The sequence below is a fragment of the Parastagonospora nodorum genome (assembly GCF_000146915.1).
Source record: "Parastagonospora nodorum SN15 chromosome Unknown scaffold_18, whole genome shotgun sequence".
In the NCBI taxonomy this organism is placed as follows: Eukaryota; Fungi; Ascomycota; class Dothideomycetes; order Pleosporales; family Phaeosphaeriaceae; genus Parastagonospora; species Parastagonospora nodorum.
In genome coordinates, this window is record NW_001884566.1 from 451680 (window position 1) to 475404 (window position 23725).

The 23725-nt window shown below is 50.2% G+C and overlaps 8 protein-coding genes across 8 annotated transcripts; 3 read left to right on the forward strand and 5 right to left on the reverse strand.

The window, feature by feature from the left end:
• Window positions 1-409: 409 nt before the first annotated feature.
• On the forward strand, window positions 410-2408 carry SNOG_11059 (hypothetical protein; the record flags this gene model as incomplete). The annotated part of the gene is made up of 2 exons (XM_001801259.1): window positions 410-1583; window positions 1633-2408. The coding sequence occupies 2 exons, from the start codon at window positions 410-412 to the stop codon at window positions 2373-2375; spliced, it is 1917 nt and encodes a 638-aa protein (XP_001801311.1). The 3' UTR covers window positions 2376-2408.
• Window positions 2409-3956: 1548 nt separating this feature from the next.
• On the reverse strand, window positions 3957-5885 carry SNOG_11060 (hypothetical protein; the record flags this gene model as incomplete). Its single annotated transcript, XM_001801260.1, has 3 exons — window positions 3957-4797; window positions 4858-5119; window positions 5237-5885. 3 exons carry the CDS (start codon window positions 5883-5885, stop codon window positions 3957-3959), a joined length of 1752 nt encoding a protein of 583 aa, XP_001801312.1.
• Window positions 5886-7781: 1896 nt separating this feature from the next.
• SNOG_11061 (hypothetical protein) lies at window positions 7782-9925 on the reverse strand (the record flags this gene model as incomplete). Its single annotated transcript, XM_001801261.1, has 6 exons — window positions 7782-8315; window positions 8364-8536; window positions 8585-8639; window positions 8757-9224; window positions 9276-9577; window positions 9646-9925. The coding sequence occupies 6 exons, from the start codon at window positions 9923-9925 to the stop codon at window positions 7782-7784; spliced, it is 1812 nt and encodes a 603-aa protein (XP_001801313.1).
• A 917-nt stretch (window positions 9926-10842) lies between these two features.
• SNOG_11062 (hypothetical protein) lies at window positions 10843-11186 on the reverse strand (the record flags this gene model as incomplete). The annotated part of the gene is made up of 2 exons (XM_001801262.1): window positions 10843-10934; window positions 11147-11186. The coding sequence occupies 2 exons, from the start codon at window positions 11184-11186 to the stop codon at window positions 10843-10845; spliced, it is 132 nt and encodes a 43-aa protein (XP_001801314.1).
• Window positions 11187-11977: 791 nt separating this feature from the next.
• SNOG_11063 (hypothetical protein) lies at window positions 11978-13203 on the reverse strand (the record flags this gene model as incomplete). The annotated part of the gene is made up of 3 exons (XM_001801263.1): window positions 12801-13203; window positions 12215-12756; window positions 11978-12165 (listed from the first exon to the last, which is right to left on the reverse strand). Exons 2-3 carry the CDS (start codon window positions 12525-12527, stop codon window positions 11978-11980), a joined length of 501 nt encoding a protein of 166 aa, XP_001801315.1. The 5' UTR covers window positions 12528-12756; window positions 12801-13203.
• On the forward strand, window positions 12910-13230 carry SNOG_11064 (hypothetical protein; the record flags this gene model as incomplete). Its single annotated transcript, XM_001801264.1, has 2 exons — window positions 12910-12927; window positions 13120-13230. 2 exons carry the CDS (start codon window positions 12910-12912, stop codon window positions 13228-13230), a joined length of 129 nt encoding a protein of 42 aa, XP_001801316.1.
• Window positions 13231-14592: 1362 nt separating this feature from the next.
• On the forward strand, window positions 14593-21939 carry SNOG_11066 (hypothetical protein; the record flags this gene model as incomplete). Its single annotated transcript, XM_001801265.1, has 10 exons — window positions 14593-15073; window positions 15135-15380; window positions 15605-15831; window positions 16275-16472; window positions 16526-16872; window positions 17010-17494; window positions 17612-18907; window positions 18989-20691; window positions 20738-21058; window positions 21115-21939. 10 exons carry the CDS (start codon window positions 14593-14595, stop codon window positions 21937-21939), a joined length of 6129 nt encoding a protein of 2042 aa, XP_001801317.1.
• Window positions 21940-22145: 206 nt separating this feature from the next.
• Window positions 22146-22874, reverse strand: SNOG_11067 (hypothetical protein; the record flags this gene model as incomplete). The annotated part of the gene is made up of 2 exons (XM_001801266.1): window positions 22146-22539; window positions 22576-22874. The coding sequence occupies 2 exons, from the start codon at window positions 22872-22874 to the stop codon at window positions 22146-22148; spliced, it is 693 nt and encodes a 230-aa protein (XP_001801318.1).
• Window positions 22875-23725: the final 851 nt, after the last annotated feature.

Genomic DNA, 23725 nt, shown 5'->3' on the forward strand with positions numbered 1-23725 from the left:
TCACTGTACTGGAACACATGGGTTCGGAAGTTAACAAACGTACCGATCACGCGTGAATACGGAGACACGACATTAGATAGAATCAGATGTGTACTGCAAGTCCTTATGTACATAACTGCGTTCCATACTGCGGTGTGATGCGCAATGCTTTTGTCGCATTCGTCGTTCGGTGGACCCTGAGTACAACACGGATGTGGTACACTAACGCCTGTCATACCGAGAAGCAGTTATGTGCTTTTCCGAGAGCATCTAGCAGTAAACTAGGCTATGAAATTGATTCGCTGTGTGAAGATTGACCTTGAGAAATCCCCGATCTCCGTTAGGTGATATTTGTCGAAAGTATGGGGGTGGACACTTGCCTATTGCAGATAGCTCCGTGTGCACCGCGGCTCGTGATACAGCCACAGCCATGCAACATCACGGCGTCCAGCCTCATTCCACACTCACCTCCAACACCATACACTCTCCTCCTTCGTCCTTCATCCTTCACCCCCCAAGCTGCATCGAGGCCAACATGACTCGCAACCCTCCAACCCTCCGCAAGACGGCCTCAAATGCCGACCTCTACTCCGATCCATCTCCGCCGCGGCCGCTGCGCCACGCGTACTCTACCCTCTCCCGCTCGCATACCACCGCATCGCTCTCCCACCGTCCCAAGGCAGAGAAGACGGCAGAAAGAGTGGTGAACCGAGCAGCTCTTGCCGATTTCAGGCAGAGGCACAGCATAGCCGGGCCATCGTACAACCTTATCGACATCGAGGAGGACTTCCAGCCGCTGTCGAGGCAGCATCAGAACCCGCCACCCGTGCCACCCAAGATTCCCGAGGTACCTGAGCAGCAAGATGGGCTTAAGGCGGCACGTCCTGCCGCTTCGCACCCATGGCACCCGGGTCCAACAAGGTCAAAAGACGATGCGGCCAAGTACACGAAGCCTTTCACCGACTGGATGACTGCCAACCCGACCATCTTCCACGCTGTAGATGCTGTGGCGCAGCAGTTGGAGAAGGAGGGTTACAAGAAGCTCTCTGAGCGAGATGAGTGGGATCTCAAGGCTGGCGGCAAGTACTACGTCGCTCGCAATGGAACCTCGCTCATTGCGTTTGCTGTTGGCGGTGGATATACGGTTGGAAATGGTGCTGCCATCATCGCGGGACACATCGATGCCCTGACCGCGAAACTCAAGCCTATTCCCAAGTTGCGCAACAAGGCTGGCTACGTTCAGCTCGGCGTTGCCCCCTACGCTGGTGCGCTGAGCGACACGTGGTGGGACCGTGACCTCGGCATCGGTGGACGTGTACTCGTGAAGGAGAACGGAAAGATCGTGACCAAGCTGGTCAAGCTGGGCTGGCCCATTGCGAAGATCCCTACACTTGCACCGCATTTTGGAGCTGCTGCCGTTGGCCCCTTCAACAAGGAGACCAACATGGTTCCCATTATTGGCATCGACAACTCCGACCTTTCTGCTACATCAAGTACCGATGAGGAGTGGAAAGCTGGCATGTTGGGTGGGGAAGGCACATTTGCTGCTACTCAGCCTCCAAGGCTGATGAAGGTCATCGCACGCGAGCTCGGCATCACAGACTGTATGTCGCATACCTCAGGCTTCCATTGGCTATAACTAACATCTTCCAGACTCCTCCATTGTGAACTGGGAGCTCGAACTCTTTGACACCCAACCCGCCTGCACTGGCGGCCTCGACCACGAATTCATCTTCGCTGGCCGTATCGATGACAAACTCTGCTCGTGGGCTGCCGTTCAAGCGCTCATCAACTCCGCTTCCTCCGTATCCGACTCTTCGCAGATCCGCATGATCGCCCTCTTCGACGACGAGGAAGTCGGTTCTCTCCTCCGCCAAGGCGCTCGCGGCAACTTCCTGCCCAGCGTCATGGAGCGCATCGTCGAGGAATTCGACGGCAAGAAGAGCGCCCTAGGCCGCACATATGCGAACTCCTTCCTCGTCTCCAGCGACGTCATCCACGCCGTCAACCCCAACTTCCTCAACGCATATCTGGAAAACCACTCACCGCGCCTCAACGTCGGCCCCGCCATCAGCGCCGACAGCAACGCCCACATGACTACCGACGCCGTCTCCACGGCTATCTTGCAGCGATGCGTGGACAGCGATGTCGGTGCCCGTACACAGGACCCTAAACTCCAGGTCTTCCAGATCCGCAATGATAGCAGGAGTGGTGGCACTGTTGGGCCCATGCTCTCTGCTGCAACGGGTATTCGCGCGATTGACTGCGGTATCCCACAGTTGAGCATGCACAGCATCCGCGCTACGACGGGCAGTCTCGATCCGGGGCTGGGCGTGTTTGCGTTCCAGAGCTTCTTGGAGAGGTTTGAGGGCGTGGACAAGGAGTTCAAGGACTAGATGTATACAAGAATACAAGATCCCAACTTTGCATATTTTGCATTGACATTGCCTAGTTGATGACAATCAAGCCAAACTGGAAAATAGCGTGAGACTTATGATTCACTCGCATTGTGTTTGTCGTGTCTTCTCAAAATGTTTGCCAGCTCTTTCTTCGTTTCTTCCATTCTCTCACCTCTTCCTTGAAACTCCTCGCTTTCCCTCTCTCCTTTCCTTCTCATCTATCACATCTCTTCACTCATACCATGTCTGCAATGTCAAGTCCAAACACTTTGCGCCCCATCGATCGGCCGGAAAGCAGAGCACAAGAGTTACCGGGGATTCGATCAGTTTTACCGGGTCCGTGGGCGAGGAAACGGGATGAGAGAGATAGTGGGAAGGGTATCGGAATGCGGAGTGCACCGCCGTTGTATGGGAAGAGGAAGTGGTGGTGAATCTGAGAGGTGAGAGAGGGAGGCAGACGGAGTGAATTGACGGATTAGGGGTGCCTTGTAGACGTCACGGCGCTGTACACATACGTCCACAGCGCTATTAGCAGACATATAAAAAGCGGTACTGTTGGGCCTGGCTGTTGCGCGCCAACTTCAATCACAGCTACGCCCATCTGGATTCTGCATGCTACTCCAGCAATTCTGAAGTGTGCAGCAGTCGAGGCTAGAAGATCGGGGTCATGTGTGGGGAAACGGGATACAGAAGACCATCTATGCTGAACATACAATGCGAAAAAGCAGATACACGAACCAATGCACAATGAACGGAGTAATTCCGTTGACTTTCTTCGCATGTCTGCGTTTCTTTCACTACTTACTCAAGACATCTACTCCTTCTATCAGCTAAGTTACTGTCGTTGATCTGCCGGCCCCTTGTTGTAGTCTCCCCAGTGCTCTCCAATTTCTTCGTCCTACCCACCAACTGCTGGTTTCGCATTGAAATCTCTCCATACCCGGCCCTTGGGGCCTTCTTGTCGGCGTTGGACCGTTTGAATGCCCGGGAGATTGCGGTCTTGGGGACGGCTGTAACGAGGTATTAGCAAGGTGTTTCGCTGGGACATGCTAATGATTCGGATGGTATATTTGTGCTTGATCGGATTTTGTGTGGTTGGGTTATAGAGTTGGTATGCTGCGGTTGGATTCCTGGCCGAAGAAATGTAGTTGTGGTTGCTATGGTGGCCGAAAGGTGGAGAGGTTCGAGAGGTTTAAGTACCGTATGAACATTCCATGCTGTGGGTACGTGAAGAAGATGAGGTAAACTTACACAAACGAGCCGATAGGACAATACGGGACTGAAGGGCTGCTTTAGTGCACGTAATGAATGATCCAAAGCATCGCATGTATTAATAAACATATGAATGTCCACTCTGGTCAGATACCTTTGAAGCGCTCGTGAATCTGGTCTACTAATCACTGAAGTGGAGTTTGTCAGACAGCGGACACCAAACAAGGCATCTATTCTTGCGTTAAAGTTTTCATCGTAGCCCAAATGAGGTTATAGTACGAGTGTATAAATGGTACAGCTGCTAAAACAAAAAGTATACTGTGAAGCAAAAGGAAGTGTGACCAAAAGAAGTGCCGACAGATAGCTTCAATCCTTGTAGTATGTCAATCGAAGCGCAATATTCTCCACGCTCACTACCTTCCCATTACCGTCCATGTTGAAGATGAATTCATCGAGGGGAAGGCTGCCATAAGTGATGCCTGTAACACCGACCCAGGCACCACAGTCAGTGGACCACAATTGCTGACCAGCTGCAGGACCTCCAGTATCCTCGAAAATGGCTTTCCATGCTTGTCTGGTACCATTAGATGTCTTTGTGTCCAGCTGTGTATAATACAAACGCGCATCAGGTTTAAGTGGAGCGTATTCAGAGCCTGATTGTAGTTTGATCGCGAGATCAACCATGTTTGTGCCGTTGCTCGTCCATGGGCCAACACCTAGGCCAGGTTTGTTTGGGTCGGTGCTGATGGTCAGAGACGAATTACCAAATGTGCCATTGGAAGGTGTCGATCGAGCCACGTAGGTGCCGCTGTATTTCTTGTCTGCTTCGTCGCGCGCGACAGCGTCGTAGGCTGGGATGAGTGCGGCGCCGAGAAGGTCAGCGCCAAAGAAGTTACTGATCGCGGGCGTGCCAGCCATCATGATGGTGAAGCCAAGATTAAAGTCTCGAAGCAGAGTGATAAAAGCTGTGTACTTGCGGAATGTCCCGGCTTTGGTCAAGACACTGAGTGTGCGATGGGGCTGCGTCTCCTTGGCGAGTTGTATGCGACGAATGCCCCATGGGGAACCGACAGAGGCAAGAAAGTCGGCGGAAAAGGTCACTGGGTTAAGCCAGCGACGAGTAAGGGAAGGTTTGATGAGCTTGGACGACAAGATCCCTCGACCCAGTGTTGATAGGTCGTTCGCTGAGGAGTACATGTTACCACCGCTATGAAAGGTCAGAAACTGGGTAGACAATGGAAATTCGATGAAAATTTTGAGTACTTACGGGCTCGCATCACCTAGGCTTGCAGCCCAGTATGTGTCTTTCACTGTGCCTGGTATTACTCCAACGCTTTCAGGCGGCGTCTCATAGTACGTTCGGTTCAATCCAAGCGGAGTGATTATACGATCAGTCAGTACATTAACAAACTTTTTGCCGGTCATATTCTCTAGTGCGTAACCCAAGAGTTGGTACGCGACATTGGAGTATGTTGCCGTTTGCCACGGTGGATATGAAGGGTACATGATCTGAAGACCCGTGAAGAACTCTGAGTTCCATTAGAAAAGAAGCGAAGATCAAGTGAAGATGCTTACGTTCTCGAGTACAAATTGGCCAGGTGCCACATTGCGGCTTTGTCGCGTTCGACAAAGGAGGAAACCCATACTGCCAATGCGCAGGTATGTCGTCTGTTTGTGTGATTTCTCCCAAGACTCCATCTGCAACGAGTAGTTAGTTACCAATATGAAAGAGTGATTGAATGGCCCACAATCGCGTCCCAAGCCGGAAACTTGACTAGCTAACGCTCCGATGGTTATGTCATCCCAATCGGTCTCGCGCACGTCGTCAAAGCCGTCTGCCTTAGGTCTCCCAGCGAATTTGCCCAACTCGGGGATGTACTTGGTGATGGGTTGGTTCCACTCGACATCGCCCCTCTCAGCAAGGAAGGCCAGCACAGTAAACACTTTCGATACACTACCTAGTCGGTATACTGTATCACCATCCACCTTTTTTACACCTGTAGTGTTGGTGGGTAGGTCTTTTGCAGTTCTATGTCGCTCCCATAAAATCGATGCTCCGGGATTGGTTGAGAAAATCTGGACGGAGTATGAGAACCTATCTACGCCAGTGATATTGCTGGTATCAATGTAATCAAAAACTGCTGTTACGTTGTCCACTGCTTTCTTCCATATCGGATGTTCGGCCAGTCGCTGCGGAGCAGGAAATTCAGGTCCGATAAGAGGGCAGTTGGGCGCGGCGGAGCTGATCGGCAGTTGTGTGAGAAGCGCCAGAAGAGTCCATGCTGATACCTTCATGACGAATGTACCGTACCGGTTGCCAGGGAGTAGGAACTGGAGGATTGACTGCAAAACATACTGCCAAAGAGATCTTGATATATGCAGATCACTTGCTGCCGCCGATCCTACGAAGAGAACACTTTTACCAGGTACGAGCTCTATTTCCTGCCATGATATGAGCGGCTCAACTGGCCCGGTAGAAATGGAGTCTAGACCAGAGTGTTCGATTGATGTCAAGTCTGTTCATATCCAGTGCAAGGGGGTTGAAGAGCTGTGTGATGCTCATGTACTTCGCCCTCAATTAGGATAAGCGCAGTATCGGTCGCATAGTCGCGAGTTCGATCGGAGGTACTTATCGGCATGTCTAGAACACTATCGCCACCGAGTCGGATATCTGAAGCGGAGTTTGAGATGAAAGCACTACCTGAAGCATGCAGGGGCGGATAACGGATAAATACCCCGTAGCGGTTGATCCGCCCTCATGGAGTTGCAAGGATGTCCCACAATGTGTCTGCATATGCATGCATACAATTTGGATGCACGTGAATCCGAGAGGTTATTGTTCTTGATGGTTGGGAGCCGAAGAGAAGACTTCGAAAGCCGGGCTTGGAGTCCGATTTCAGTGTCGGGATGTGGAGGAGGGGCACTAGACTGGATCAGTCGCACGCGACAGGGACGCGTTGTTCTCCCGAGTCTTGTTTGAAGTGATGCGACGTTAAGATCAATCCTGGCCTGAGGGAATTTATCGTGGTGAATAGTCAAAAAGAGTGAAGAGAGGTAGCAAACAGTCTGAAATTGATCCAATGACATTCTAATTGATGACATCATACTCCTAACGCTTGAGCCTCGCACATGTGCCAGTATATGCCTTTCTTCGCTAACAGACTTTTGTGACTACCAGTCTCAAAGATGCTGCCCTCGTGCATGACAAAAATGATGTCCGCGTTTTGCACGGTCGACAGCCGATGCGCTACCACGATCATTGTTCTTGCCTTCCCGGTCTCCTCGAACACTTTCTGAACTTCCTTCTCTGTCTCCGAGTCTAGACTGCTTGTTGCTTCGTCCAAAAGTAGCACAGAAGGGTTACGAATGAGTGCTCTGGCGATCGAAAGGCGTTGCCGCTGTCCTCCAGAAAGTGATACCCCAGATCGGCCAACATCTGTCTCATAACCCTCTGGCAAGGATGAGATGAAGTCATGGATCCCAGCGTCTTTGCAAGCCTTGTGCAATGCTTCATCGTTTACCTCGCTGTCGTCAGAAACCCCTAGCAATACGTTTTCTCGAATCGTCCCGCGGAATATGGACGCCTCCTGTGCTACTAAGCTCATTCTTTTTCGCATCATATGCATCGGGATCGACGCTATATCCTGATCATTATAAAGAATCAGACCTCCTTGTGGGTCGTAAAATCGCTCCAATAAGGAGATGATAGACGTCTTTCCAGCCCCGGAGCTCCCTACTATAGCAGCAAATTGGCCAGCTTTGACTTTCATCGAGACATTGCGTAGTACAGGTACGTCACGGGTCGGATACCTAAACCGTACGTTTCGAAACTCAATAGCTGCGCCTTTTCCAGGCACACGAGAAAACGGAATGGGTCGTTCAGGGCATATAAGCCCTCCACAGGTCGCGTCTTTCTCTTCCATATTAGTTGGCCGCATCGCTCGAATGCGACTAGCGGCTGCGGATACTTGCGCGAAATCTTGCAAAAGTCAGTTTCCATGTCTAGAACAGCTTGCGTGGTTTTACTTGGGCCAAAGCTTAGCCACTGTCCCGCGGCCAAGCTGCCTTGTATGATGGCAAGGTATACTACGAGAAAGCTGAACGATTGGAGCTCTCCGGTCGCCAAGAGCGTGCCACCATACCTAACGCAGCCTGTCAGTCAAGCTACAAATCGAGAATATTTCCATAATCTCACCAGAGCGAGAAAGCCATACACAGCAACACCAGGCTATCACTCAGCGCAAAGGCTGCACATGATATCCTCGACTCATTCCAAGACTTGGCGACATGGTCCTTGAGCATAGTCTCGTACTTGTGACAGACAGTGCTCTCAATCGTTAAGCTAGCTACTGTTCGGATTGCCCCAATGGCCTCCGTGGCATATCGCGCACTTTCAGCGAATACCGTGTTGTTGCGCGCTTCGAAACGAATTTCATGCCGCACACGATACCAACCACCAGCAAGGATGATTGGTAATGAGGATGCAATGACAACGAGTCCAAACTTCCAATGGAACGTGACAGCAATCGCAATACATCCAATAAGGTTAAAGATTGAAATCATCACCATGGCCATGTTCAGACCAAGCAGCTGTTGTAATTGCGTCGGGTCAGTAGCTATACGAGCTGTGAGTAGGCCGGATGAGTGATCAGGGTCGTCGAAGAACCCCACTCGCTTGGAAATGATGTTTCTGAAATATTCCCGGCGATAATGTGAGACGGTATGCTGCTATTCTTAGTACACATACATACTAGAGGAGTTGTCGAGACTTACAGCAGATGCAGTGTTCGATACCCAACCGAGCACGAGATAGCTCAGCCCAACTCCTATCGCAACAACCACTAGCATGAGACACAAGAGTGATGTTGCAGCAACAAGAGCTTCACCCCAGTAAGAAAAGCCGGAGATCAGTCGTGCGAACAGGTAGGCCTGTATGGGAGATGATGCTGTTGTGGAGGTCAGCGAAATTATGATGGCAATCCTGTGTCACTTACAGCCAGCGCCTGCGGCAGCAACAAGAATCAAGACATAGCTGGACCAGTTTTGTTTCTGCTCAAGTAGTAGCATTGCAAAACTTGTCATGATCCCTTTCGCGGGTTTGACAGCAGGTTCAGTACTTTGCACTACATCTACCTTGGCATCCGTTTCCTTAAGTGGTAAGCTCACAAGCTGCCCAGAAGATTGCCGCTCAATCTGAGTGTCAAGGCACTCTTTCTCTTGTATAGCGCTACTCGTGTCGTCCCCATCATTCGTCGAGATACTGTCATCCCTAGGCTTTCCGCTGGTCGTCGCAAGCTTTTGGGCGTTCACCAGCTTCCAATACGCACCGCCGACCTCTTCTAACAAGCTATCATGCGTTCCTACTTGGGTTGCCTGACCTTTTGCAACAACTACGATCTGATCTGCCAGTTTGATGGTCGACAGCCGATGTGCGACAACGATCGTCGTGCGGCCGTGTGATGCTTTGGCTAGAGCTGCTTGTACGATACGCTCGCTTGTGACGTCCAGTGCACTTGTGGCCTCATCAAAGATGAGAATACTTGGATTACGCACGATAGCCCTTGCAATCGCAATTCTCTGACGTTGGCCGCCACTGAGTTGGAGACCAACTTCGCCCACGGATGTCGAATAGCCCTAATCGAGTCATTATAGAAACAGTGCCTTTCAGTGAAAAGGCGTACTTACCTCGGGTAGATTGTGAATAAACTCTTCTGCGTAAGCATCCTTGCAGGCGCGTTCAATGAGCGCTCTTTTGATCTCATCGGTAGCGAATTCATGCTCGGTACCAACAAGTCCGTACTCGACGTTCTTGAAGATGGTGTCGTTGAAGAGGAAGGGGTCCTGTTGGACCAACCCTAGTTGTGCTCTCCACCAATGGAGATCAATTCTGCTGAGACTAATGTCTCCAATCTTGACTTCTCCTCTGCGCAGATAGTTACTGATAGGATCAATTCCACCAAGCTCATACCATCTCGAGATGAGTGCAACTATAGTGCCTAAGCGCAAGATACGTCAGCTTCGAAAGAATCCTATCAACTGCAATTTGGTTGCTCACTTTTACCCGAACCACTTGGTCCCACGATAGCTGTGGTCTTCCCAGCTGGAATTCGCACATTGAAGCCCTGCAGAACACGCACATCGTGACGCGTTGGGTATGCAAAATCGATATCGGTAAGAGTGAGATCCTCATCCAACGATATTGCGGTGCCAATCAATCCAGAGGTTACCGGCTTCGGCGCATCGATAATTTTGAAAAAGATAGAGGCGGCATTTAATGCATTCGAAGCTGCGTTTAAAGGTACAGAGATGGCGCTGAAGTGTGCTATCATGGTCATAATTGACATTAAAACACTCAAGAGGTGAGTCAACTGAAGCGAATAGAGATCGATATACGACTTACACTACTAGAGCTTCTACACTGGCGAACTCAAGGTTGATATAGAGCTTCACCGCATACCAAAAGCATAATGCGAAAGTACTGGGCGGGTCAGAAAGGCAAGATGCTTTGAAATTCGACTTACGCAAATATGACGAAGAATACTAACGAATTGTGAGCTTAGACACCGGAGATAATCTTTTGTGAACTGACCTGGTGAATGCTGCACAGCTAGTAAAGGCGAGGAACCCTTACTCATGACGCTAACTTGGTCAATCAGTTTATCGCATTTCGATGACATCTTCTTCTCGGCCCCACAGGCTGCGACCATTCGAATCCCCATGAGTGTTTCTGCTGCGACGCCAGATGCCTCTCTTTCGACCTCTTGAATAGCAGCATATCGCTTGACTACTAACGGTGTCGTGATTGAGTACCAAACGATAATTATCACAAGCCCGCTTGCAGTTACCAGTGTCAATTCCCAGCTGTAGATGCATCCAATGAGCAAGGCTACAGCAATCACGGCTATAGCCTGGATGAGGGAGGAAAGTCTTTCGGAAATTCCTAATTGTAGTATGTTCGCAGTGATGGTGATAATGGCCGAGGTTTGTCCTGGCGGTAGTGAATCCAATGTCGAGATGGGTTGCTGAAACAGGCATTCGAGGTAGTGAAGACGTATCGCAGCTGACGTACGAAGGCTTGTAACGCGGAAACCGAACTAGGATTTGATGAGCTTTGAACGCCAAAAAATCATGGGAATGATGCAAAAACGTACAATAGCAAGATATGCAAGGAAGTAGCGTCCAATGAAGAGATAAAGTATGTATAGACTATTCGCCATGAGTATGTATTGGCACTAACAGCCACAGGTAACACCTACACGTATTCGTCAATCACGGACATGAACGGCGCAGGTGTCTCGTATGGTGACACGCTGGCTCTGATGTTGAAAGTTTTGACCAATCGCGCTGAGCACTGATCAGTGACACAGTTTTCTTGTAAGAGATGCCATGGGGAGAATGCATACCAAAGATAATGTTCATGAGCGGTAGGGTAGAGCCAGCGCATACGGACGCGACAGTTGAAGCAATTAATAGCACACGATCCGCGGGTGTTGAATAGGAAAGTACTCGCTAGGAAAAGATCAGTTTTCATGCCATATTTCCCAACCAGAACTCACGATGAACAATTTCCAACTGACGATGGCCGAGAGTGTCCATTTTCTTATGCCTGCGGACCAAGCTGTAAGAACTGCCATCAGAGCCATAATTCTAGCTCCTGTGTGGACGACGTGAAATCTTTGGGTGAGCTGAGCGTAATTCAAGAATCATGAGAAATCTGATTAACAGACGGCAAAACAAGCATACCGTACTGCCCTGCCGAAGCTGCCTGGAAGGGCAACAGTGCATATGCGGAATTTGCCGAATGACAGGGGTTTCGCGATGGTTATAGTGCTTCATCTAGCGAGTAATAATGGCAGATTAGGATGTAGCACCTGCATAAAAGTATCCATGCCACTCCTAACCTTTCAAGTGGAATGCGCAAGCCCCGGGTTTACGATAAGCAATGCAAAAACCTTGTGGAACATCGTGCTTCCGACATACTGTGCTTTATTGGCTTTGAGCAATGGTATTGATATAATCGCGAGCGCTCTACGCAAGTCAAAGGTAGGACAATAGTACAAGAGTGGTGGGCATAAGACTGGGGTTAATGGTCCAACGTGATTAAAGCTCACTACAGCCAGTAGGCTGTCGAATTACAACGATTACTCGTTAAGGAGCAATGTAAGCACAGGATTCGCCTGTGAGCAAAGTTTTCCATTAATCCGACATACGCCTTAACCGGAGTGGTCTTGACCTTGTTGATATATAGAATGCGCCAGATCCACGAACAAGAACAGTATGCGCTTGCCTTCAAGTAAAAGTCGATGGCATAAGACGACTAATACTTTATGAAGTGCGAGCCTCCAATTGCCTTGGTTTTGATGATGCAAAACCCACATGTAGGATAATTAATAAGGAGAAAAGCCGCCATTTACTTCGACAACCATACGCCGAACAGTATCGCCAAGCTCTTTGACCATATGCTTGTCACGGGGCAGTGTGTGGCCCTTTGCGTGATCAAAGATGAAGGCAGTATCCGGGTCACAAATGTTGTACAAAGCAATGTTTCCATGAAGATATGGATCCAGAGAACCAACTAGATGACGATGAGTACCGCATGATTTTGACAGATAGAGGCAACTCACCGATGTGGACTGTAGGCACGTCGATCATCAAATCACTCTCATCGGCAAGAACAATACCGTCCAGTGTTGGTCGCATCGGGGGCCAGCCACCAAAGAAGAGTGCGCATTTGAGAACGGGAATGCGTCCCTCATTCTTGTCCCTCATCTGCTCGTGTAGTAGCAAGGTACCGGCAATCGTGGCACCTTCCGAGTATCCAATGATACCATCAAACGGCCCTTCCTTTTCCATGACTTCATAGAGGTAAAGAAGTGTCTGCCGAGCACTGTCATCTGTCTTTGCGATGCCGTAGGTCATGAGCTCTCGCATTGTCATCTCTGGAGTCTCGAGTTGTGGAAAATCGCGGATGCGCTCTAAGACGTCTACTGTCTCACTGTCTGCATCACTTGGGACGATGAATCGATAGTATGGCGGTCCGCCGAAGAACTCTTCATAACCAGATGGCGGTGTCACTTCGTACGGACCTTGCAGGAAGAAGAAGCTGGCGGTGCCATCGGACTCGAGTTCTTTTACCAACGGCGCAAGTTGAACCTTAAATTTCTATCTGTATCAGTAGGATGCGACGATCAGCGGGTCACATCGACTTACTTCTACGCTGCCGTATGCTCCTGGCAGGCATAAAAAACGCATTTCGAATCGTCCAAGATTTCAACAGGAGGTGAGGGATTGTCCAATCTGTCGCAGATGTCTAAACAAGATGGAAGTGTTCGCGCAAGTGAGTGGTAGTCCACATGCCAAGGTAGCTAGGTGCCATGCTTTCGTACCGCGATCAAATGATAGATGAGACATCCTAGCTGGGTGCCATAATGTTGCTTCCAACGTATTCATTCCGATACAACAGAAAGCTTGTGCCTAAGCGTAAAATACACGGACATTCCTGCACTGACTTTATTCTGTGACAGGATAGATAGCGAAAAACATTCGAGCCACAGGGATTGGATCAAAGGACAAGGTCGTGGGCAAGCAAGTATGGAGTAGACCGACGAGTAGGACTTCCAAACTGTATGCGAGTGGATAGAGAATAGATGGATTATGCACGCGTGGCAATAAACAAGGAACGGGTAAACATCAGGGACCGGGGTAGCGGAGAATTGGACCACTACCGAACACGCCTACCGTCTAGCGTGTGATCTGCACTAAGCTTTATTTAGCCAAGCCTTCCAAGGTTGTTCCGAAGCCATCCCAACCTCAATCTTCACTCATCTCGACATCAGCTCTGCATCCAGTCGCGCGAGCGTATCATCTGTGCGAACCATCCCTCCCGTCATGTTCCCCCTCGGAATGTGGAGATATTTCGGTAGCCTTAGCCGGGTTCCTGACTTCAACCCCTGAAGCACGATGATTGCCACGATTGTGACCCGATGCCACATGCCGCGAATGTGAGGGCAATTGCGAGTTCAACTTGAATTCTTCATGGGTCCAATATGAAGAAGAATTTTGGTCGTCATGCCAGGCGTATCACAGAATGGGGGTGGAGTCGAATGATCAGGGTGGCAGCTCACTCTGCAGAGATCGCCGAGCAAAGACTTCTACTGGACGTTACTGGTATCACAATTGCCCAATGCCAGTAAAGAGCTATGTGTTCGACAATAAGGGCAATACCACGGACTTCTCTAGAGTTGTACCGTTTCGTAGTTGGAGTTCGTGAGACACTGACAGTTAGCTGTACTCGGTCGTCTGCATCTTCCATTGGCGGCGAGATTTTCACATCTCGGAATGTTTTCTTTTCTTCGGGGCGGGCCACTGTGAATCTAGAACGACGTTGCCAGCGAAGTTCTTCGCCAACTTCCCTCGATCCGAAGTATACAGGATGCTACCGAGATTTGCAAATGAAATCGTGATCGTTTCTGAGATCGGATTCCGGCCCGCTATCTCACCAAACCAGTTTGGAAGCCACGGAAGATGTGATAATGGGCGTCGCATGAATGCAACCAATATGACCGTCACATCATTCTACCCTCAAACACACGCTATCGATAATATCGCCTCTCGATGTCACGTCATTGATAATTTACATGGCGTCCCTGATGAGCATACAGGATTTGACCGGTATTACGCACGTCTAGCTCACAACTTCCAACAATCCAACGCTTATGTATCTGATACAGGTCATCTAATACTTCTGGCTAATGTCGACCCCTCGATGCTTCTCTCCGGGTGATGGTCATGTTCATTGAACGCATACTTGTATCGCTATCGCTAAGCTTCATCAGACAATGGATCATATACCATGTGTGTTTGAAACCTAGGTCTACCGGTGCATGGTTCTTTGTGGCTCTTGCAGTGTCAAGCTTCTGGCTTTTGATTTTGCTCTGGTGACTGATCCGTCAGTTCAGCGACTCACACTGCCGATATGGCACCATACGTTCTTACTCCAAACATGGAGCGTGGGGAACTTCCGGAGGGCAGCTGGGCTACCTCACTCCAAATTGTCTCTAGTAATAGTGGCATGTCAACACCATCGACAAACTCCGACAATTTTGTCAGTATCCATCCGTCTCAGAATAACAACAGGGACAATGTCCACACAATTGCTTCCGAGTCAACCGATGGCGCAGCAAATCAGTCCACAGATGGCGCCAGCTCCCCCAAATCGACGACTTCGTACGAGGACGCATTTGTTCATGGTTACAAAGAGGGTTTTGCTAAGGCACACATCGAATTGAAGCACCAACCTATAGCTATCATTGGAATGTCTTGCAGACTGCCCGGCAGCGTTGCATCACCTGATGAGTTCTGGGAGCTTTTGGCACGTAACAGAACTGGATTTTCGCCGATTCCCGCCTCACGCTTCTCAGCTACTCGTTTCCATCACCCAAACCCTGGTAAGGGCGGTACAACAAACGCACGCGGTGGAAACTGTACGTATAGCCCTTCGTTGATGGTGTGTATAGCAGACACTGATCAATGTCGTTATGGCAGTCCTCACCCAAGACCTCAAAGCATTCGACGCCCCATTTTTCGGCTTTACACAACAAGAGGCTGTAAGCCTTGACCCCCAACAACGGTTGCTCTTGGAATGCACCTTTGAGGCACTTGAGAGCGCTGGAGTACCGAGGCACAACGCAGTTGGCAAAGACGTCGGAGTCTTCATTGGAGGTTCTTTCTCTGAATACGAAGCAGACCTTTTTCGAGATCCAGAGACCATACCCATGCATCAAGCCACAGGTATGCACTTTTGCGCCTAGACAGAATGATCTTTGACACGGCTATGAAATAATTCTAACTACGGACAGGCTGCGCCATGGCGATGCAATCTAATCGTATATCACATTTCTTTGACTTCCGTGGGCCAAGCTTTACACTAGATACTGCATGCTCGTCAAGTCTAGTTGCTCTGCACACAGCTTGTCAAAGTCTTCGTACCGGGGAGTCAAGCATGGCGCTGGTAGCCGGTGTTCATTTGAACATGCTGCCCGAGTTCTGGATCTCAATGTCAATGTCAAGACTTTTTGGAGACGCCGGCCGTTCTTTTGCTTTTGACCAGCGAGGCACGGGCTATGGTCGAGGAGAGGGGTGTGGGATGATTTTACTGAAGCCTCTCGATCAAGCACTCAAGGATAACGATCCGATTCGTGCTGTGATTGCTGGCAGTGGTATCAATCAAGATGGAAAGACAGTGAGTCACACGTCACCCGAACCATAGGAACCGTGTGTATTTACTGATACCTCCTCAGCCTGGCATTACTATGCCTAATCAGCATGCCCAAGGTAAGTACTATCATGACCAGCTAGATCCACTTACTAAATCATGGCCCAGAGGAGCTCATTCGCTCTGTATATACTCAAGGCGGCATGGATCCCGCTGATACAGGTTATGTTGAAGCACACGGTAAAGCCTACTACCTGAAATTGTGCTTACAAGCTCATACTCATACACATTTTAGGAACTGGTACACGCGTTGGCGACCCGTTGGAAGTTGCTGCACTGCATAGTGTCTTCGGACAAGGCAGAAACAAGAGGAAGCCTCTCTACATAGGATCTGTAAAATCGAACATTGGACACTTGGAAGCAGCCGCTGGTAGGTTCTAGATCGCGTTTCGATAATCAGAAGTACTAAGGCTACAGGTATCGCCGGTATCATAAAAACCGCTCTGATGCTAGAACGCGGATTCATTCTGCCGAACTATGACTTCAAGCAGCCTAATGAGAAGATTCCCTTCGATGAGTGGGGCTTGAAAGTGCCTGTCAGACAGCAACCATGGCCTTTTGGCAAGAAGTGGGCTAGCGTCAATGGCTTCGGCTTCGGAGGAACAAATGTGAGGACCCCAGGCAAGGCGAAGATGATGTGGTGGCTAACATCTGTTGATAGGCACATGTGGTCATGACTCGGGGTCCACTCGAACGGAAGACCATGAAAGAAGATATCGACACGCAGACTCAAAAGCGCTTGTTTGTTGTGTCCGCCAATGACAAGGCTGCTGCCGACGAAGCTATGAAGAACCTGGGCATTTACCTTGAACAGCGACCAGAGATCTTTCAGAATGACCTGCTAAGTAATCTTGCTTACACACTTGGACAACGAAAGTCACTTCATTCTTGGAGAATGGCGATCTCAGCTTCATCGGCAGTTGAGCTTGTTGAATCTCTATCAAGCGGAAGAATATCGCCCATCAAGCAAGACATTGAGGCACTGCGCCTAGGCTGGGTTTTCACTGGGTAAGTCACCTGGATGATTGAGATCTATTGCGACACGCACTAACCGCAGCATAATCTTCTAGTCAAGGAGCGCAATGGTGGGCAATGGGGCGTGAGTTGTACCATCAATACCCGATATATGCATCTAGCCTCGACAGGGCTAGCTCACACCTCTCCTCAATCGGTGCGCCTTTCTCATTGATCGAGGAGTTGGCAAAGGACGAGCAATCCACGAGAGTCAATGTAGCCCATGTCAGCCAACCTGCTTGTACCGCCATACAGCTGGCACTCGTCGAGCTGCTGCGCTCTTGGAAGATTAGTCCAAGTGCTGTTGTCGGTCACTCCAGTGGTGAGATCGCTGCAGCCTATAGTGCTGACATCATCAACTTTGAGGACGCGATGACGATTGCATACCACAGAGGCAGACTGATACCCATACTAAAAGAGCGTTATCCGGGACTCGACGGTTGTATGTTGGCTGTAGGTGCTAGTGCGACCGATATTGCACCGTTGCTCGAGCGGGTTCCGTCAAGCCTCGGAGAAGCGCGAATCGCTTGCATCAACAGTCCGTCCAGTGTCACTATTTCCGGAGACGCTGAAGCCGTCAGCGAAGTACAAAGACTCATCGAAGAAGCATATCCTGGTACGTTTGCAAGAAGATTGGCCGTAGATACAGCCTATCATAGTCATCACATGAACCTTGTCGCAAAGGACTATGCAGAGAATTTGCGAGAACTACAGCCACCCCGGTACTCCGCAGTCAGCTTTCACTCCTCGCTTCTCGGTCGTACTGCAAGCTACTCAGACTTGGATGCCACCTATTGGGTACAAAACTTGACGTGTGCCGTCAGATTTGACGAAGCCGTGCAAAGCATGTGCACTCCAGTAGGTGACGCCAAAGTCGGAGTCAACTTCCTCGTTGAACTTGGGCCCCATGCAGCATTACAAGGCCCTCTCAAACAGATTCTCAAACACGTTGGTGGCGCTGCAACAAAGGTCTCATACGCATCGGCTCTGTCAAGGAAGAAGAACGCTGTTCACACAGCACTGGATTTGGCGGGCACGTTGTTCGTGAAAGGGACGCTGCTAGACATGGGCGCCATAAATTTTCCAAAGCCGCTTGGAAGGCAACCCCAGGTGCTCACGGATGTGCCGCGATACGCGTGGAACCACTCGACCACTTATCATCACGAGTCACGACTGACGACGATCCACAAATTCCAAGATACTCCAAGGAACGATTTGCTTGGAGTGTTGGCACCTTACTCTGACGATATCGAACCTACGTGGCGCAACGTTTTACGCCTTGACGATGTTCCCTGGTTGCGTCATCACCAAATGCAGGGTGTCACAATCTTCCCAATCTCAGGCTTTCTGGTTATGGCATTGGAGGCTATGGGCCAACAGGCTCAAGCGCTGAATCTGGAATACGATTCATTTCAAGTCCAAGATTTGAGCGTCAAAGTCCCTGCTCTGCTAACGGAAGAGGATCTTGAGATGACGACAACACTGCAACCGCGTCTTCAGGTTCGTGGGACACCATCTTTCTATTTCCACATCCGCTCTTGGTCAAAAAACAAAGGCTGGACCGAGAATTGCACCGGAATCGTATCTGCTTATCTTGATCAAGTCAACGAAGTTGACGGACAGCGCCTTGTGGACATGAAGCAACGCAGACTCCATTCCCGAATCACCAGGACTATGCATTCCGCAGCCGAACCCGCACATATGAAAGCGATTTATAAGAGGCTCGCCGATATTGGTGTTTCGTATGGCACAACGCTTCAAGGTCTCCAAGACTGCCAGGCCTCGTCTTCTGCATCAAGTGCTCGGATGCCAGTAAGCGATACAGTCTCCGAAATGCCCGAACATCATGAGTCAAAGTACATTCTTCATCCGACTGCCTTTGAGCAGCTCATCACAATGTACTGGCTTATTCTTGAGGCCTCAGGAGCACTCGACACAGTATACCTACCATCTTCCATCGGCAAAATCACTGTTTTTACAAAAGCGTTGAAGGCACTCGATGAATCCTCTGCTGCCATGCAAGCCTTTTGTGAGCCAAAAGCCGATATCGGTAGCTCTACGTCCAACACGATGTCTATAATAGCTACTACAAACGCAAATGAGCTGATAGTGTCGATTGAAGACTTGCTCATCTCCCCAATTATGGAGACTGATGTTGGGCTAGAGGCCAACACAGCACGCGAGCTGTGTTACAAACTAGACTGGGAGCCGATGCCAGAAGCAGCAGAGGCCGAAGTTGGGATGACAGAAAAGCCTCGCTTCGATACAGGAGTAGTCATTGTTCATGGCAACTCGAAATCTCAGCTTGAGATGGCAGCTATGCTCTCGGATCAGTTCATGCTCCTCACAGGAGCTGCACCGGTTTTGGGATCACTTTCTTCACTTGCGTCTATATCGCAGGACAAACTCTGCGTCGTCATTTCGGAGCTCGAGGAGCCATTATTGTCTACTCTCAGTGCTCAAGACTTCGAGGCCTTACAATATCTGTTGACTACTATTCGAGGTGCATTATGGGTCGTACGGGGTGCGTATGTTGGTTCAAGAAGCCCTGAGAGCAACATGATTACCGGTCTCAGTCGTACATTGCGATCAGAAGGTACCCTGATGAAGTTCGTTACCCTTGACATCGAAGCCCGTAAAGAAGTGGACGTCGAGCACGACATTTCAACGATTTTGCGAGTGTTTACTCAGTCGCTGAGTGCAGAGACCAAGGTGGAGGAAACAGAGTTTTTGGAGCGTGATGGTCAAGTGTTCACCCCTCGAATTATCAACGACGATTCACTCAATGAGTACGTTGAGCAACAAACTCATCCAACAGCTTCCGAGCTTGCTTCATTCTCTGATGTCAAACGGCCGCTCCGTGGACTTCTCGAGACACCCAACGTAATGGATAGTCTCCAGTTCACCGACCATGAACTATCACCACTGGCCCAGGATGATGTGGAGATTCAAGTCAAAGCGGTCGGCCTCAACTCAAGAGATGTTACATCTAGTCACACAATTGGTGTCGAGTGCAGCGGCATTGTCACGGCTGTTGGATCCGATGTGCCAAATCTTTTCCCTGGTGATCGCGTTTCAGGGCTCACGACTGAAGGTGCTTTGTCGACCATCACTCGCGCACAACATCCATTTCTGTTCAAACTTCCGGATCATACAACGTTCGAGTCGGCGGCGACATTACCACTGGCATACTGCACGGCATCCTATGCATTGATTAACCAAGCTAGACTGCGCGAGGATGAGTCTATTCTGGTACACGATGCAGCGAGTGCAAACGGTCAAGCTGCTTTATCGGTTGCCCAGATGGCCGGCGCAGATGTTTGGACCACTGTCCAAAGTGCCGCCGAGAAGACACTTTTGCTGAGAGATTTCGGCGTGCCTGAAGACAGAGTGCTCTATGCTGGCAGCGAAGACTTTGCGGACACCATCAAAGATGCCACTACAGGACATGGTGTTGATGTCGTGTTCGACAGCCTTGAGGATGGCCACCTTACACCCGCAACACAGGCCACGCTGGCAGACTTTGGCCGACATGTTGTCATTGACGCAAACAGAGTCGGAGCTAGTAGAGATACAAGAGCCAATACTATCCTAATCGTTGTCGACATCCGGGCCCTCTGGAAACTTCGACCCAAGGTGCTCCAGCGCACCCTTGCTGATGTGGGCCGGATGCTCAAGCACAACACGATCCGAGCACTCCAGGAGATCAGTACATACGGAATTGCAGACGCAGTTGCGGCTCTCCACGATGTTCAAGTTGCAGGCGCGCGTGGTAAGGTGGTAATCACACCACAAGACAACGAGTTAGTAATGGTAAGCCGTGGTTCACTCTTTGCTTTGACTATGCTGACTCTAAAAGGCACCACGCATCGACAAGAAAATCACTTTACTTCGCGAAGATGCGACATACATCCTCATCGGGGGCACAGGCGGCCTCGGGAGAAGCATGGCGAAGTGGATGGTATCGAAAGGTGCTAAGAACATCGTTTTGCTCTCGCGCAGTGGAGAGCTTCGAGGGAACGCAAAAGAACAGGTCGATGACCTCAACGGCGCAGGCGCCAACATTGTTGTGCGTAGCTGCGATGTTGCGGACAAGGTTTCCGTCGATCACCTCATCTCTGGTGGCCTGGTGGGTCTGCCGCCAGTACGAGGTATTGTACATGGCGCCATGGTACTTCACGTAAGGCTACCTAGAGACATCCGTTCTTCATGACCGGTGACTAACATAAATTGCAGGACGTTTTGTTCGAGAAGATGACACATGATCAGTACACAAGCGTCATCGCTTCCAAGGTACAAGGCGCGCGCAACTTCCACGAGGCATTGTCTAAGGCTCAAGCATCTCTCGACTTCTTTATTCTCATATCTTCTGCCGCTGGAGCTGTGGGAAACCGTGGACAAGCCGCCTACGCCGCAGCCAACACATTCCTCAACGCCTTCGCACAACACCTCATCGGCAAAGGTATTCGAGCCGCGTCACTCGATCTGACTGCAGTCTCAGACGCCGGCTACCTGGCCGAGGATGCAGAGAAAGCAGCCGAGGTTGCGCGCAATCTTGGTAGCGACACGATCTGTGAAGCCGAAGTGTTGGCCCTGCTGCAAGCCGCCATCGAAGGCAAGCTGTCGAGCTGTAACGGCCATCCAATAACCGGCATGCGCATCACGCCCACTATGCGACCTTTCTGGTCCAACGACGCCAAATTTGTCCACCTCCTGCGCGCCGCAGAAGCAGCATCGAATGCGTCTGGGACAGCAGCGAAGATCTCGTGGAGCACTGCGTTCAAAGCAGTGGCTTCGCGGGCTGAGGCTGAACAGGTGGTTTGCAATGCGCTCGTTGAGAAGATTGCCGATGTCATTTCGATGGAGCCCGAGGAACTCGACATTGGTCGAGCTCTCAGCCATTATCCGTTGGATTCACTGACTGCTATCGAAGTGCGCAACTTCATCACGAGGATGTTCGAGGCGAGTTTGCAGGTCTTGGAGTTGTTGGCCAGTGGGAGTATTGAGAACTTGGCTAAGATTATTTGCACGAAGACCAAGGTTGCACTACCAGAAGCATAAAGGTCAGATTCGGGAAGGACACGTACAATATTGGATTGTGATACTGCAGGTGGATTTAGTTTTCTTACTTCCTTCTCGTCTTTCCTTACTTTAGATAACGCTAGCCGATTTCCTTAATTATACATGTAGTTCGTCGAAGTATTCGTTCAAAAGAGGTGAAGCACAGCGCAGCCGCGGCACCTAGACGCTCCTTTGCGAATAAATGCTCAGTGTTCCACCTGCCACCCTTCCATCATCTTTGCCTCCTCAGCCGCTTTCCTCCCAGCCTCAGCAGCCTCGTCTAGCGCAGCTTCCGTGTGTCGAGACATCTTATCATGCACCTTCCCTTCCTTTCGAACTTCATTCTTGATACCGCCACTTTGTCCCGAATCCTCGTCTTCGTCAGTGTCGACCATATCGTAATCTCCCAGGTATCCCTCTTCAACACCGACCTCGCCTCTCCTCTCCCTCCTCTGCAACTCCTTCTTGACCTCCTCTAAACTCTCATCCCTCGCGTTCCTAAAAGCAAGCACCTGCTTAGCCTTGCGCGTGAAGATCTCATTCGGGCTTTTGACTTCGATCCACTCTGCGAGGTCTTGCAGCACCTTGTTACTCAAATCCCTGACTTACCAATATGTGACGGGGTGAACGACATACCAGTGGCCCGCAGAGAACTCACTCTTCAGGTCGAGTGATGCAGCGGGGATGCTGTCGATCTCTTCGTAGTACGCTTCGCTTTGGGCTTTGGCGATGGCGGAGAAGGGGTTTGCGACGAGGCGGGTGCGCAGAGGGAGGAAGCTGGTGTTGCGTGGAGTGGGCTTGGGGCCTTTGCCGGTCTCGTGGTAGACAACTAGGATCGGGTCTGCGTCTACGCGGTTGCGGGTTGGCGGGGCGAGCTTGGGCGGTGGTACGCGGGCGTTCAGGAGAGAATCCACGGCTTGGTTGAGGTAGTACATGTTCATGTAGAGAGCCTTAATTGTATGCGTTAGAAAACTGTTTTACATAGAGTGAGGGTGAAGAAGCGAATGGACTGGTAAGGCTTGGTATGGATAGAGTGACGAGTGTTGCGTGACGGATGCGTGGTTGCTGTGACGATACTGTAATGGCAGTTAGTAACGAAGAGATATAATCGCGGTGGCCGGATCACGAGCGTCGTTAGATAGGCTCAGTTACTAGAAACGGCTAGATGGTTGGGGTGAAAGGACTAAACAAGGCAACAGCAGCTGCAAACGCAGAGCTTCTAGTTATAGTTGAAACACGCTTCTTGCAGAAAGACTTAATCAAACTAAGACCTAAAAGCTTCTTAAGTTCTACTAAATTGCTGCTATAGATATTCATTGTAGAGATAGTGATGTGCGCTATAGATACCTATACATCTCGCTAGGAGCTATCTGCGGGCTTCTTGCCTATACCTCTGCTCACCAAAAACCATCCTCCACCAACATACTCTCACTCGGCAAACCACGTCCCGACCTTCGCAAGAGCCGCTGCATTCCTGACACTTGCGTAATGCACGAGAGGAGGATGTCTGCGTCAGCGCTGGAGCGGAGGTCGAGGTGGTTGAGTAGGTGGCGTTGAGGTCAGTGAGTAGCTGCGTGAGGGCGTAGGGTTGTGTTGTGAAATGTTTGCAGGATGTGTGCGCGGACGTAGTGATGTCGATCATGATGAGAGTAAGAAAGAAGCGGACAATCGGGGTACAACCACATGATTTCTATGCCGGCGTGCGTGTCGCGATTGTAAAGCTTACCCACTCCCCTTCACATCACTGCTCCAAACCCCATCATCACACATCACGATTCCGCAAAAC